General features: G+C 52.6%; 3 protein-coding genes and 1 pseudogene across 3 annotated transcripts; 2 read left to right on the top strand and 2 right to left on the bottom strand.

The window, feature by feature from the left end:
- Positions 1–377: 377 nt before the first annotated feature.
- Positions 378–2232, bottom strand: SAPIO_CDS5987 (Nuclear distribution protein nudE-like protein 1; the record flags this gene model as incomplete). The annotated part of the gene is made up of 2 exons (XM_016788197.1): positions 378–1943; positions 2005–2232. The coding sequence occupies 2 exons, from the start codon at positions 2230–2232 to the stop codon at positions 378–380; spliced, it is 1794 nt and encodes a 597-aa protein (XP_016642513.1).
- A 4715-nt stretch (positions 2233–6947) lies between these two features.
- On the bottom strand, positions 6948–8204 carry SAPIO_CDS5988 (NADP-dependent alcohol dehydrogenase 6; the record flags this gene model as incomplete). The annotated part of the gene is made up of 3 exons (XM_016788198.1): positions 6948–7596; positions 7674–7902; positions 8000–8204. The coding sequence occupies 3 exons, from the start codon at positions 8202–8204 to the stop codon at positions 6948–6950; spliced, it is 1083 nt and encodes a 360-aa protein (XP_016642514.1).
- Positions 8205–9075: 871 nt separating this feature from the next.
- Positions 9076–9585, top strand: SAPIO_CDS5989 (annotated as a pseudogene; the record flags this gene model as incomplete).
- A 3138-nt stretch (positions 9586–12723) lies between these two features.
- SAPIO_CDS5990 (WD domain-containing protein) lies at positions 12724–14963 on the top strand (the record flags this gene model as incomplete). The annotated part of the gene is made up of 2 exons (XM_016788199.1): positions 12724–13910; positions 13976–14963. The coding sequence occupies 2 exons, from the start codon at positions 12724–12726 to the stop codon at positions 14961–14963; spliced, it is 2175 nt and encodes a 724-aa protein (XP_016642515.1).
- Between the last annotated feature and the right edge of the window lie 306 nt (positions 14964–15269).

A 15269-nucleotide genomic window follows, 5' to 3' on the forward strand; every position in this document is an offset into this window, starting at 1 on the left:
CAATCCCACCCTTTTCCAAACATCTGCTTCACAGAAGGACCAGTTCGCAGAAACAAGATCCAAATCAAAAAGGAAAAGAAAAAGAGTAACAAAAAGAAATAATAATCCCAACGCTTCCCCTGCGTTTACCCTACGACATAAAACCCCGTAACCCCGTGGTATAACAGCCATGCCTAATGATGAATTCTTTGATTCATGAAAAATTTCGACAAAGGAAAAGTGAAGGAGTAGCGAGAGGCAGTTGTGTGTATGTATAATTATGTGCACTCCCTGACAAGTTGTAGTAGCAAGTAGAGCCACCAAATTGAGGGAAAACGGAAAGGAAAGAGAAAACAATGATGAGAGAATTTGAGCAAGGGAGTGCAAGGAATCCTCTTTTAATAAGTCTCATCCAACTCATCCAATGGCTCAGATTCCCTGAACCCAAAGCCGCTGCTCACTCTCCTCGGACCACCACTCTGCCGCCGTCCCGTTGGGGCCGGGATGGAGCTGGCCGGTGCAGGGATCCGGCTCACGACACCTTCCATCTCCAGCTTCGAGAAGGTGCCTCGTCGGCTCGGGGTACGGAGGTCGCTATCGTCTTCAAATTCGTCCGGGTCGAAGCGGCCCACACTAGCAGAGTGGCCATGTAGGCTGCCACCTAGGGAACTGCGGGGACGGCTAAGAGGCGTCCGCGCGCCGGAAAGACTAGTTCGGCTAAGGGGACGGGGCGGAGGGTTCATATCGGTTCGGCTGCTGGGTCGGGCGTATCCGGAAGTGATGCTAGCACGGGAACTTGGTCGAGACATTGACGCTTCCGAGTCGCCACCGGGATTCCTGTTGGGAAGAGGTCCAAAGGAGAGTCGACTGACGCCCGATGTGCTGAGGCGGGGAATGTGCTTGCCCGCAGTCTGGGTGCTCTTGCGGGCACCCTGGGAAGGGTTGGTAGGGGTGGTGTCGTCGCTAGCTACCGAAGCGCTAGCGCTAGTGACTGAGCCAGTTGCCCGTCTCCTAGATCTAATAGTGACGGTCGAAGGTACACTTCCCATGCCATTGATAGAAGACCGAGGCGATGGTCGCGGAGGCGTGTTGACGCGGGCAGGCAGCCTAGATCGCGCAGACTGCACCCTTGCTTCCAAGCGTTGGACCTGGGCGGTAAGGGAGCGAATGTGCGAGAGAGAGTTATTGGTGGTGGGAAGTCTATGCGACGTAGAGCGAGGCGCCGTGGTACGGTTGGCGGGAGTCTTGGTAGCAGGAGTGGCGGTAGCGACGCGGGTGACCGGCCTCTTGGTGAGGGAAGACGAGAAGTTGGTGGGTCGAGGTTTGGGCGTAACGCTGTTGTCGGCCGACGGCAAGCGCGACTTCCTCTGCGTCGAGGGAGCTGGAGTCTTGGTCAGAGAGAGCCTGGGCCTGCGGAGTGTGCCGGAAGCATCAGACATGGGAGGCGAGGGCGGGTCCTGAACCACAGTGGGCTTGCTCGGGGGCAGGTCGATAGTGTCGGGCGGCGTAGAGATAAGAGGCGAGCTTGCGGTCGACTCTGGAGAGCCGATGCTCTTGTCGAAGGTAGGAGATTCGGGAACGGAGATGTCGGTTGAGATCATGGATAGGTGGCGCGATTCCTGTTTGCGGAGCCGGTCTTGGAGCACCTCAACCTCAATCTTGAGTTCCGAGAGCTCCTCCTTCAAGCGCTGGGCATCGATGCGGAGATTCTCACGCTCCTGCTCGCCCATGCGAACCTCTTCCTCAAGCATAACGCCTCGTTCGATGGCTACATTATACTTGGACTCGAGGTCTTCCAGCGACGATGATGTGTTTCGGGCTTGGCGCTCAAAGTCGTCGTTGGCGACTTCTGCATCCCGCAACTTCAGCTGCAGGGTCCTGTGCGAATCTCGAAGCGTGGTAATTTCCTTCTCGAGCGCATTCTGGGCAGCGCTCGCCTCCGCCTTGGAGTCTCGGTATTTTCTCTACAGAATCATCACGTAAGATATATGCGACCACTAGGGAGTTGTGCCGGGATTCACGTACCTTCCACTCATCGACTTCATAGTTCAGAGTCTCAGCCTTCTCTTGAAGGAAGCGCTCTCGCTTTTCAGCTTGCTCGATATCCTTTTCTAACTCTTGTTCGAGTTCGCGACTGGATTCTCTGAACTCGGCGAGTTCATGCTCGAGTTGCTCATACTGGGATTTGTACCAGGAGAGAGCCTCTTCGGCAGTCGTGGTGTCGGTGGGCGGTGAAGACGGAGGTTCGGCCATAATGGTTAAATTCAGGTTCGCTTTCTTCGCGCACAACTAAGGTTGGGATGGAAACCGCATGGAGGAGTGTAGCCCGTTAAGTCGGTGACCGTTTCAAGGGTTAGGAAAGGGAGCGACTTCCCAGAAACGAGAAAGGCGGTGGCTTGTGCCGTGAGCCAGCTTGCCGAGTTAACGAAAGTCAGAGAGACTGTTGCCAGCGGTTTTCTCCTGCGAAAAGAGAAGACGGCGGCTCAGTCGTCGGTCTGAAGATAGGATCCTCCGTTGGGGGCGGAAAGAGACTGTTGCGCGTTTGTAATGGCGAGAGCCGAATGATGACACACACGAGGGAACCGATCGGATACGGGGTAAAAGGGGAGCGAAAAGAAAACGGTCGAAATCGATTTGGCGAAATAAGGGCGTCGGAAATTTGCTGAAATGTCGTTCGAACTTACCTACATTGGGGATCGCCCGGTGCGCTCCTTGGTCGAATCGTCGTCGAAAAGTCGAAGTTGGCGATGTTTGTCGTTGGGTGTTGATCGGTGGAGGAAGGTTTCAACCCACCGTGGGCTGGAGACGAGATCAATGTTCCTGGGTGTGTTCTGTTGTTGTTGTGGCTGAGGAACGGTGCGGTGTCTCCTGGGCAAGGCACTGGCGCCTTCCCTGATTGGGCGTCGCCACTCCGGAAGTCACTCCTTCTCACTACCATGGGCAACCCGCATGTGACGGAGTGACTTTGGGAAACTGGAGGGGATGCAGGAACAGGGAATATTAACACTGTATACTATGCGGCAGGTTTGGTGAGCGACTGCCAATTTGTTACATGTTGTGCACTGTATGACTGACATCAAAACAGTCACTCCTGCCTCCGCAGACCCAAGTCCTTCGGGGTACTTCCTCATAGTGTCAGTGTACTGAGGTACACAGGTACACTAGTACAGGTCAATCTGCACACTGACCTGACTGTGTTTGGTGCAGAGAACCGCAGGCTCGCTTGCCCAAGTTTGGCATCAATCAATCCATCCAATCCAATTGATGTCACAACATCGACTACGAAGCATCAATGCGGTAATGCCTCTCTGGTCGTTTACCATTGATCTCTTGCCATCTATTACTTACTTCGCACACAATTCGAATCCTCGCATCGTGATCAATTGATCTCGCCTTCAGCCCACTCTACGCCCATGCAGCAAACGCTGCCATGGCAACTTTTCCTTGAGCCCGCCACCAAGGTGACCAATGTAACCAAATCCGAGCCACCCATGCTGCCAGCCCGCTTCCCCTCTTCCCAACTCGAGAAAGCGCTGACACTTGGACATTTACGGCCCCTGCAACGCGGATGACTGGATTAGTGGGCAGACCGCCATCAATCACTTAAGCTTCAAGTCCCGATCGCCTCAGTTGACACTTCCAAAACCTCCATCATTGCACATCGTCGCATGCAGAGATCAGGCAGGTCCACTAATTTTTTGGTCTGTATCCCACAAACAGAGAATAGTTTCTTGTGCCCACAGTTTCTCCTCGTCCATTCCTAACAGGCCCATTTACATTGGGCATAAACGGATCATCTCCTCTCCATGATGTTCAAACTCGAATTTACTCGAATTTATATTTAGCCAAAACCGTCTCCACAAACTCCCTCGTTTCAGTTGACTAGTCCTCTCCCCCAACCAAGGACATTCCTTCAATCTCAACCTGGACTAAGAAAAGGGGCCACCCTCAAATCATCGATCCACCTAATTCCTCTGCATTGATCTAGGAATAGGGAACTAGATTTCCAATATTAACGGGCACACTCTTGTGCTACTGCCACGTAATCGTGAATCATCGCCATGATGGTATCAAGTATTTCCTTGAACGGGGGATCATTGTCCAAACACCTCTCAGGTTACTTCCAGCTCCTTCCAACCCCCAGTCACGTACATTGATATGATATCGGCGTTCCAGATGAGGCTTCAGGGACATTTCCGCGCTGCGGGTGGTCAAAGCTTTCAGCACTCGAGGACGCACTGCACATTAGTTTTAATATTTGTAGAGAACCACAAGTCAAGAGCCAAAGTGGAGGGTTCGTGAAGAATCCGTACTTAGTTCACATCATAAGGTCGTATCTACAAAGTATACTCTGCGTTGTAGAGCGCAGTAGCGTTCATCATTGCTGCCGCCTAAACACTCGTCATGGCACAGAAACCAGCCTGAACCCCCCCCCCAACCCAAGGACCACAGCTGCTTCGATTTCTGGACCGACCCCAGGTTGACGTCAAGTCACTTCGTCACAAGTAGTTGTCATCCTCGCCTTTTCACCATCTTTAATTCCAACAACTTGCCGGGATACCAGCTAGAAGCTCAAAGAATTGGGAGGATCTTCACTCCAGCCACGCGACGCCTACCCTTTTCTGCTCTCACATCTACGACGTTTTCGCAGATGGGGTCGCAGAGGCGCATGCACATACTTCCCCGGTTAGCAGTGTATCCAGTTACAACATGAAGGTAATTGGCTTCGCACGTACTTTCGCTTCCTCCGACGATGAGGGATCCAATATCAATCACACCGCAAGATCGAAGCACACATGACGCAGCTAAGCTTGAAAGACTAGCCTGGGCTTCGTCCTTGCACTGACAGGCGAAGTCCGAGAGGCCGCACCCGACCCGCGGCGGCAACGGCGCGATACAAGGTTGAGCGCATGTCGGAATCGCAGTCTTAGCTACTAATGCGCAGTCCGTCGTCTCCGTACTTCCCATCAGATTCGCAGTCTCCATGAGGGTTGGCTCGTTGGCAAATCTCCTGACGTTTTGTAGAATCTGCTCCGTTTCGAGGCAGGCACCCGGTGTCGGTGTTCCAGTGGCGCACTCGCACACTGAGTTCGCGCCGAAGATGACTCCAGGAATTGACCAGAAGGGACATTCGGTCATGACACACCACCGCATGAGCGTAGACATGGCCGCCTGTGCGGTGGACTGGCACTGACATGAGAAATCTAAGACGCCGCAGCTAACACTTGGGGCGTAAGAGAAGAAGCAGCTCAGTGCGCAGGTGGGTATCGCGGACAACGCGACGGACGTGCAGTCCCGAGACTCGCATGTGGTCATGAGAGAGGAACCGGAACCCTCTTGATGCGGTGCCATATGCGCAGTGGGATGGGGAGGCGTAGTGATTGTTGGGGAGGTGCCGGACACGTCTCTGCTACCGCCGCCTATCCCCGTAGCGGCGCTGTGAACGCAGTCGCAGATAGAGCTGCCGACCTTGAGCCCGGACACTAGAGAGGCTATGTCCCCGGAACAGGCAGAGCTGGCGCAAGGTAGTGCGGCCGCGTGGATTGCTTGGGACGAAGAAGGATCACATTGGCCTGTATAATGGATGAGATCAATCTTATTGCAGTGAAGAGGCGGGTCGGATATGGGGGCTACTTACAAGACAAGTCCACCGTGTTTGTACAGCCAACACTTTTAGCTGCTGTAGTAATGCATCCAGCCTACTCCGACAGATAGAGTTAAGTAGGGGATAGGCATTCAGGACAGAGTCGGGGACACTCACAACACATTTCGGGAATCTGGATGTTATATTAAGGCATGCCTCCAGCCCATGAGCAATCGCAACGAGAGACAGCCACGCCAATGCTCTACCTAGGGTTATCTGGGCCATGGTGAGAAGATAATGTGAAAGGGGAATGTAAGAGCAACGATGATTGTTTACGGATCCCTTGGGGAGTAAAGTTACCGAAGTGGCGCCTACGGAACTTCAAGAAAATGGAAAACGAGCAGCTAATGATATAGATTTGAGAGCGTGGCCACTTCTATGAGTCGTATTTCGTGATACCAGCCAGACCGGTCAACTACTGTTTACAATAAGCTCTCTTAGTAAAACATATGCGTATATAAAGAAGATATTCTATCGTTGGCCGTACCCTAGCACCCCTCGCGCGAGAGAGGGGGGAAGAGACGCGAACAGTTCACCCATCTCGTGGTATAGCGAGGGGTGGGACTACCCGAATGCCTACATCACATGAAAATAAAGGCGGTTGGGTACTGTGTGCTATTGAACGTACTGCGAGTGGTACTGGTGAGCGTTATCACCGCACGGATGACGAGTTTCCGAATTTGTGCGATGGGCTCCGACCATGATCGCGACCTTTGTCTCCGAATCGAGCGACGCAAACTAAGCTGGGGTCATAGGCTTCCACTCTCGTTCTGCCAGGTGATATTATACCCAGTTGTGGAACGTGACTGTATTGCAGAAATGCAAGTTTGACTTCTTTGTCTCTAAGGCTGTGTGTTTATCCTCGAAATATTTCGGCTGACGGCATGAGGACTACGTTGCTCGAGATTACTGATCGCTGCCACCTTGTGGTTCACATGTACTACTCATAGCTCCGAAGAGTGTGCTAGGAAGAAGGCATCGGACCTCCCTCATGCGGTTGGAGAATACCGAGTCGGGAGATGCGCCTGGGAAGAATTCCTGCTTGTTGTTGATACACTCGTTAGGTAGTGTCAATGATAGAGGTTGAGCTTAAATCTGCGGGGGTTGATGACCTTGATGGCTGTTCCCTTCTACATAAAGCCTAGTATAAGAGGCTCAGTTTCTGAATGGTGCACCCTACCGATTCCATTCCCGCTTGCTTGCTCAATTTTGCATACGAGAAGAAAATCCACTAAGAAGCAGAACGAGGACTGACCAACGGTCGCTTATTTCTGGCGTATAAGACCTCGTCTTTGCGTCAAGACCCCCTCGAATCATCTCTGCTTTATTTTCCAAAGACATCGTCATAGTTCGTCAAGCAGAACCGATACCTAATATCATGATGCCCCAACCTATTCAACGCCGTCTTCAAATTCTCCGCCGAGAGAGGAACCTCCTCCACCCAAGTCTTGATCCCCTTATCTGCCGCCAACTGCAACATCTCCAGCATCTCCCGACGGCTCCCCAAATGCGAGCTACCAATAAAGCATCCATTCGGCAGGAAATCCTGGTTCTTGATCGTGATGCCGTCGCCGCCCGGCAGACCTACGGAAACCCACTTACCATGCACGTCGAGTAGGCTGAGGTACTCGGCGAGCTGGAAGCCGTCAAAGGAGTTGGCCGTGTTGATGATGAGGTCAAAGGTCATGCGGTGGGGTTCGTTCCAGCCCTTCTCGTTGGTGGCGATGAGGCCTGTGGCACCCATCTTCTTGGCGTCTTCCTCCTTCGCGCGGGATCGAGAGATGGCCCAGGTCTCCGCGCCCAGGGCCTTGGCGAAAAGGATGCCGAAGTGGCCGAGACCGCCGATACCGACTACGCCGACCTTCTTGCCGGGACCGCAGCCGTTCCGGACGAGGGGACTGTAGGAGGTTAGCCCGGCGCAGAGCATGGGGGCGGCCGCGGTGCTGGGAAGACCATCCGGGATGGGGAAGACCCTAGCGTCGAAGTTAGTGGGAGGCGTCGGCGATGCACGCGATGCACATTGGCATGTGGTGGAAAGGGAAATGACTACCAGTGTTCATGGGTTCGCACATGCGACGAGTATCCGCCCTGGGAGACGATGCCGGTATCGGGCCACTTTGCGCCATAGGTATCGAGCTGCTTCGTGCAGTAGGTCTCGTTTTCGTTCTTGCATTGTCTGCAGTCGAGGCAAGAGTACGATTGGGCTCCGACACCGACTCGTTGGCCGGGCTTGATCAAGGTGACCTTGGGTCCAACGCGGAGGGCAGTACCGACGATTTCTACCGCATTGATTGTAAGTCGTTAGGAACGCCAGTCCGTTTTACTCGCAATAGCCTCCGGATCATCACCGTCAGGGATAGCTACATCGCCACTCACCATGACCAACAGCCAAAGGGTAATTCTGCGGGCCCCACTCGCCGTTGATAGTGTGGAGATCGCTTGCGCAAACACCACAGCACTCAATCTTGATGTCGACGTCGTAATCGCCGAAGGGCTTTGGCTGGAACTCATTCTTGTGGAATTCCTGCCATGTTTCGGCGCTGTTGACCTGGAATCCCGTGAACTTATCCGGAACAGCCATGGCAAGAACGTGTAAGACAGTGGAATCAAAAAGATGACGAGGACGATGATTAGCGTCGTAGGCGGGAGCCGTAGCGAGATTTTACTTTGGACCTCTTCCTCAAGAAATGATTCTATTTACGCGAAGAAAAGAAGAGAAAGGAAACACAGTCACAGAATTCTAAACTTTGTTTGAAAATCTTGTCTTTTCCCTGTTCCGCTTCCCCCACCCACCAATGCCTCACGACATGAAGAGCAACCCGCTCCAATGTGAGCGCTTCAATGGGAGGGGCAACGAGGGGCAGACGAAGAGGCCCGTTCTCTAGTGTGGTGCCGTACCAAGCCATGCCACTCAGTTGGTGTGATTTACCCGCGCTCCTCCGCCTCGGGGGCATGTATATTACCGGAATGCTACGAAGTATTGACACACGAGATGTGCCATATGCAGGCAGATATGGGAACCGTGCAAGCTAATCGGTGAATAGGCGTCCTGGTGTGGATGTTATGGTGAGGAGAACGACTCTCGACCGGAAAAGAGACCCGGATGCCGAAATTTCCACCAACAATGGGATGGAATTGGTCATGGGAACCAACAGAGAAGTCGGGATATTTGTTTGCTGCAGGTGTGGGGGGCAACGTGGGAAGGATTTGGGGTAGTTGAGTGGAGTTGAACGAGCATTCGGGACTTCAATTTGTTGGAGTGCCAAATAGACGATGTTCAGGTTGTTCAAAATGTTGGCTGTTAAGAAGTATCGATGATTAAGCAATCAGCGTTGCGTTGCAGTCGCGAGCAAAGAAATCTCAAGCCGTGACAATTTGTATTGGAGAACTCCGATTACATTGTCTTGCTCTCAACAACCGAACCTGAGCTAATCTCAAAAGCTTGCTCAATCATGCCCCCAAAGTCCACGGCGCCTGTCAGGCGAGGTGCCATTGGCATCAACCTACCTCTCATATATCGCCTCTTCTTCCTCCTCATTGAACCGATCTCCGCCACTGTCGGTGCCTACTACGCACATTTCCGACCACTCGACTACCTTACTCTCACACACGCGGCATCCGCCCCGGCTTCGGACTCGGAGATACCCCTTGGCACAGCCATCGTCCTCTCCCAGCTTGCCAACCTCTACTTCTTTTTCGCCCTAAATGAAGCCATTGTACTAAGATCGACGGCGGATCTCCGCGTCTGGAAAGCCGTCCTTTTCTGTCTTCTCGTCGGAGACTTGGGTCATCTGTACACTGTCCGACAACTGGGGATCGGGATATATTACGGGGTATCCCGGTGGAACGCCATTGACTGGGGAAACATACCCTTCGTGTATCTCGGCGCCTTGATGCGAACTGCTTTCTTGCTCGGAATTGGGTTACCAGGCAATCCCGTACGCGGCAAACAGAAGCAATAAGTCTCCCGTTTCTCACCACCTAGAAGGCATGATGGCATCACTGCCTCTCGCATCTGCAGCATTCAATCTTGGGTAGTAAAAGGTTGGGGAAACGGAAAGGAAGCCTGAGTCCGAGCCTGAAGCTAAGCTGCGCTTGTCTAGCTCTTTTCTGGCAACTCTGGGCACATGTCTTGGTCACTTTGTAGGCCTGCCCCACGCGTCCCTCCGAGACGGGTGGTCCAAATGCTTTCACCGGTATTCGGATTTGGAGCTGTCAAGCTGGCGTTGTGAAACCTCTGGATCAGGCGGTTCCCTGATTGGTTAGCTTCTTTAATACTGGCAAACCTCCTTTGTTCATGACTACACAGGTAGATTGTGTCCAGCGGACATACGTAAGGGAAGAGACGGTGTTGGCGGACCACCAGGTTAGACACCGGATAGTCTCGGATCGGAGCATCGTTAGGCAAGGGCGGGTTCAGAGAGGTTGGGGATGCAGGGATTAAAGGAGCAGGAACTGGCAGCCCAGCGCCGCCTCAAGCCGGCAGGACACTCATGTAGGTGGATGGATACCATTATCTTGATTCAGCTGCGGCCCTTTTTCCGATCAGCTACGAAGTACAGTGCTAAGACAACTTGGATGACAAGAAGAAATCGATGGAGTAACATAGTGATGTTGTTTGAATGCCAGCGCTGGCAAAATTCGGATTGTACTGAACATCAAGCGGACGACACCGAGGTCAAAGTTGGGGATGTTTCTATTTCGGGGTCTGTCAATGACTAATCACTAGTCGTGTACCTTTGTATTTTAATCTTGGGATGATGGAGACAGCCAGAGCCGTCAATGACATTGATTGAGGTGATGCAATTGTGGAACCTCCACCCTGAAATTATACCACGATGGACAAGGTTCAGGGGCAGAGGCTGCATCAACGACCTCACTGGTCCACTAAGATCTGGCAGGCAGATTGATCGAATGAGCTATGGCTGACGATGTGTCGCATCGCTTCCGTTCATATCAAGGGTGTGGATGCGAAACTACAGGGGGTGAATTGATGTCGGTCCCTCTTTCATCTTCAACCCTTTTCAGAGATGACTGCACTTCCATCTGAATAGCTCAGATGATAACACCAGCGGGCTCAATGTCTCTCTGTCTTGCCAGCTCCGCACATGACTTGACTGTATTCAACTACGCGTACCACCGGACAGCCGACTTCATTAATCATTCCAGGTCAAACCTTTTGCCGGATTTTATCTTGGACAAACTTCAACATTCTGTACCTTATCCTCACATCAATCAGTTGATCAAAATGGGAGTCAGTCGCCTCGCCTCCTGTTCCCCTGTCCGGACTTGTTTTATGTCTCCCTAACGCTTGACTATTTTGAAACTACACTACACTACTTCGTTCCTCTTCAAAGTTTATCAGATCACAATGAGCAAATTTCCCATTGTTCATGTTGCCTCCCTTTTTATGCCTTCTCAGGACAAGTAAACCACCCAAAAAGCCCAGGCCTCTTGTGTCCCGTCCGCGCTTCGGCTCCAATTTCTGCATCCCCTCAACGCACAGTCGCTCCCTGAACTTAGACCCCCAGTCCGTTTCATTGTTTGGCCTCTCGACGGTCACAACCGACTTTTGATAAATGCACTGATCCCTGTCCTTTTTTTTTTCTTTCGTTTTGTTTTGCGAGCAACTGTCAACTGTCAATTTGTTTACTTCCTCTCGGTTCCCCGCTCTTCATTCCTCAATGCCACTGTTGTCCTTCCCATTTCCGTTTTCGGCCAGGGCGAGCAGGACACAACATTGGAAGGATCAACACCGACTGCAACATACTTGTATGAAGCCTATCTCCACTGACACCCACCAACTTCCTACTTCCTACTCCATAAACCGACCACAAACACGACAGGAGCCAGTGACTGTCAGCACTTGACCATCTCCGCCCACTTCCTTCGTGCCCACCTTTCTCGTGCTGACGGCACCGGATCACGGTCTAGGACCATCCTACGAAGTAGGTCCAGGGCCAAGCCACCAATTCATTGCACGAGACAGCCCCAGCCTAGCTGAGAAGGGGCAAACTAAGACTCAAGCGCAGTTGTGCAGCAGGTGGAAAGGGAAACGGAAGCAAGGCTGCAGGACCGCAGGACTGGTCGAGACACAACCACCACACCTACTTCAACAATCAATACCTAGCGACATTCTTGTCTTCAAATTTGTCGCGTTCCTCTCGTTTTCTTTACATCGATCGTTCCTAAAATTCCAGTTTCCTACCTCGAATTTACTTCTGCAAAGACGCTCGACTGTAACTGATGTGTTCGTTTCGACGACCGAACTCCCCGACGCTATCCCCATTCTAGTCCTAGAGTTGCCGCACGGAATCCCTTCTTGACACTACTCTACTTCGTATTGTCTCCTATTCCTGCCACTTGGCCGGAAAAGGACATTCACAGGTGTGGAGCGAAAGGGTATCGAAGGAGAGAGCTCCGTCTCAGCAAATCAAGCACGCATGCACCAATTCTCGACGAAAAAGCAACGAATTCCTGCAAATATTTGACTGCGTCGGTTCCATATTCGTCCTTCCCCTGCAGTGGTGGTGTTGTTCTTGTTATCCCTTGCTTAAAATAGGGATATTAGATGCACCGGACAGCTGGGGAGATTTTATTGCGAGTCCGACCAATTTGATCCCCACCTCGTTTGGTGCACGCGCACGCGAAAGCCTTTGTCACTTGGGGCTGTCGCTTTTGGCTGTGCCAGTTCGCTATTTCCTGGACTGTCATAATTCAACACACGCCTCTTTTTTTCACTTTCTTCCTGTTGCTTTTCTTTTCCTTTTTGTCTCTTTTTTTTTCTTCCTCTTTTCTCTACACGGGTGGGTTCGGCGTTTGTCTAGACAGAGTCGTCAACCGGGGTGGGCTGCCGAGAGGGCCTCAAGATTGATATCGTCGAAGCACGCGCTGCGAGGAATTGTGCGAGAAGCCTCACAGCGAACCATCTCTTAATCAGCCGCGTACCGTCCTCTCCGCCGATTACCTCGCGACTCCTTGCCATGTTCGATTTTATGCGAAATTGACACCTGCACCATCTGATCGAAACACCGGTTTGACGAGCCAGACGGATATATTGAGCGGACAGAGCCCCACGCCTTGTTTACGAGACAACGCCGATGACGAGACGCATCATTCCAGTTGCCGACTGGGCTCCAGCTCAAGAAGCCATGTATTCAGAACCCTCCTCCTCCTTCAGTCCTTCGAGAGGCAACCCCGTGCTATACGAACCCATCATGCCCTCCTACGAAGCGCGGCCACGAGCCATTAACTTTTCCCTCCTCCGACGTCGACCCAAGTCCCTCGTGATCGAATCATCGGACACCAACATGGCTGTCCCATTCCTCGAAAGACACAGTCATATCCGTTCAGAAAGCGCTTTTGTGGGGCATAGTCATGCGTCGAAACCCGAAAGCTCCTCGTCTCTTCGGGGCATCATACGACGAGCCTCGACTTCCCTGAGAGTGAAGCTACACCGCCGGCCAACCTTGACGAACAGTTCGATTTCTGAAGAGCCTTACCTTGAGGCGAGACCTGCTACCGCGCATGCGACCTGGCACCGACTGCGACAAGCTGCGAGCTTCCGCCAACAACGCCCGGTCTACGGAGAATCGAGCGAACCGCCTAACCATCAGTTAGACCACCTCACCGAGGCCATGGCCGCTCTCCCAGTCCCCAGCATTGGTGGCGAACCCCCTATAATACCTCACAATACTGGGGCCGCTGCCAAGGCCTCCGTGGCCGAGTACTTGAATCTTTCGGGGGCCAGCTCGAGCGATCAAGAGTCTGTTTCCCATGGGCTCCGAAACAAATGGCTTGCCCACGTGCCTGGGGAAGAATGTGGAAACGATCGGGAAAGTGGGATTGGAATCACCGTTGCTGGGTCTGTATCGGAGGCAGACCTGACAGACTCCAAGCGCGCCTCTCTTCGGACCCAGGATGGCACCATCAGTCGGATAGATTTCATCACCCAGCTCCCGACTGAGCTTGCGATCCAGATCTTGTCCCATCTTGATGCTTCCGGACTTATGACTGCAAGTCAGGTCTCTTGGGACTGGCGAGCGGCCGTGGCGAATCAGCACGTCTGGAGGGAGTCTTTCTTGCGTGAAAAGACGGCGACTTACGCCACGAGTGGACCGATCAAGCCTGGTGCTGGCCTCGGAGTTCCGACTGTTAAACCTAGTAATAACTGGAGAGAGATTTATTGCGCCAGAGAGGAGCTTGATCGGCGGTGGAAGCGGGGAGAGGCGAAGCCTGTGTACTTGAACGGGCACTTGGACAGCATTTACTGCCTTCAATTTGATGAGTATGTGTTTGCTCTTCCGCGACGTCCGCGGACAGTCCGGTTCCCCGTTGCTAACGACAGTATAGATTTAAAATCATCACAGGCTCAAGGGACAAGACCGTCAGGATATGGGACATGCACACCTACGAGTGCAAGCTTGTTATCGGACCTCCTGAGGTCTTGAGCGATATATCTGTTCTAATTGACGAGAGCAAGCAGCCAGTCCACTACGCCACGCTTTCAAACAACCAACGCGTGGCCCACTCGATGCCAGCTCTAGTCTCTTTCCCAGTTCACCACAAAGCGTCCATCTTATGTCTCCAATACGATGACAAGATCCTGGTCACTGGATCCTCGGACGCCAGCTGCATCGTATACAAGGTTAATTCTGGCTACCGTCCAATCAGGCGCCTCCGACGCCACGACGCGGCAGTTCTCGATCTCGTTTTTGACGAGAAGCACATCGTGACGTGCAGCAAGGATATAAGCATCTGCGTCTGGGATCGAGAAACGGGCGCGTTGCTCCGACGGCTCAGAGGCCATGCCGGTCCGGTCAACGCGGTTCAGATGCGAGGTAACACGATTGTGTCGTGCTCGGGCGACTTCCGCGTGAAGCTATGGAACATCGATACGGGCAAGAACATTCGCGAGTTTGCCGGCCACACCAAAGGCCTCGCCTGCTCGCAGTTTTCCGAAGATGGTCGTTACATCGCGTCGGCCGGAAACGACAAGGTGATCCGAATCTGGGACGCCAACACCGGCGAGTGCCTGCGCGAGATGAAGGCCCACGACGGTCTCGTTCGGAGTCTCCACATCGACAGCGTCAGTGGGAGACTCATCAGCGGTAGTTACGACACGGACATTAAGGTCTTCGATATGGAGAGCGGGTCCCAACTTCTTGACTTCCCTAAATGGCACGCTAGTTGGGTGCTAAGCGCCAAGAGCGATTACAGGAGGATAGTCAGCACCGGCCAGGACCCGAAGATTTTGATTCTCGATTTTGGTGCCGGAGTCAAAGGTATAGAGGCATTGGAGAGTACCGAGCGACAGGGCTCGGACGGCGGTTATATTTGAATCTAAGAAAAGGCCGTGGTGGAGGGAGAGGCCTTCAGCTACGAAAGTTGTCCGCGATCCACGACGTCAAACGAGTCTAATAATGGAACGCGGAACAAAACGGTGGAACAACGAACAAACACAACTAATGCATACTAATGAAGACTTTTGGGCGGCGATGTTTGGGTTTTTATCTTGATCCGACGCGGGTTTCGTTGATTTGAGGAAAACCTACCGCCGCTTGGAGCCTTGAAACGAATTTTCTTTGTTACAGACACGCTTTATAGACGGAAGGAGCATCTTCTTTGTGTCTTTCTCATGTATTCT

The sequence above is a fragment of the Scedosporium apiospermum genome, assembly GCF_000732125.1.
Source record: "Scedosporium apiospermum strain IHEM 14462 chromosome Unknown SEQ_SAPIO_0099, whole genome shotgun sequence".
In the NCBI taxonomy this organism is placed as follows: domain Eukaryota; kingdom Fungi; phylum Ascomycota; class Sordariomycetes; order Microascales; family Microascaceae; genus Scedosporium; species Scedosporium apiospermum.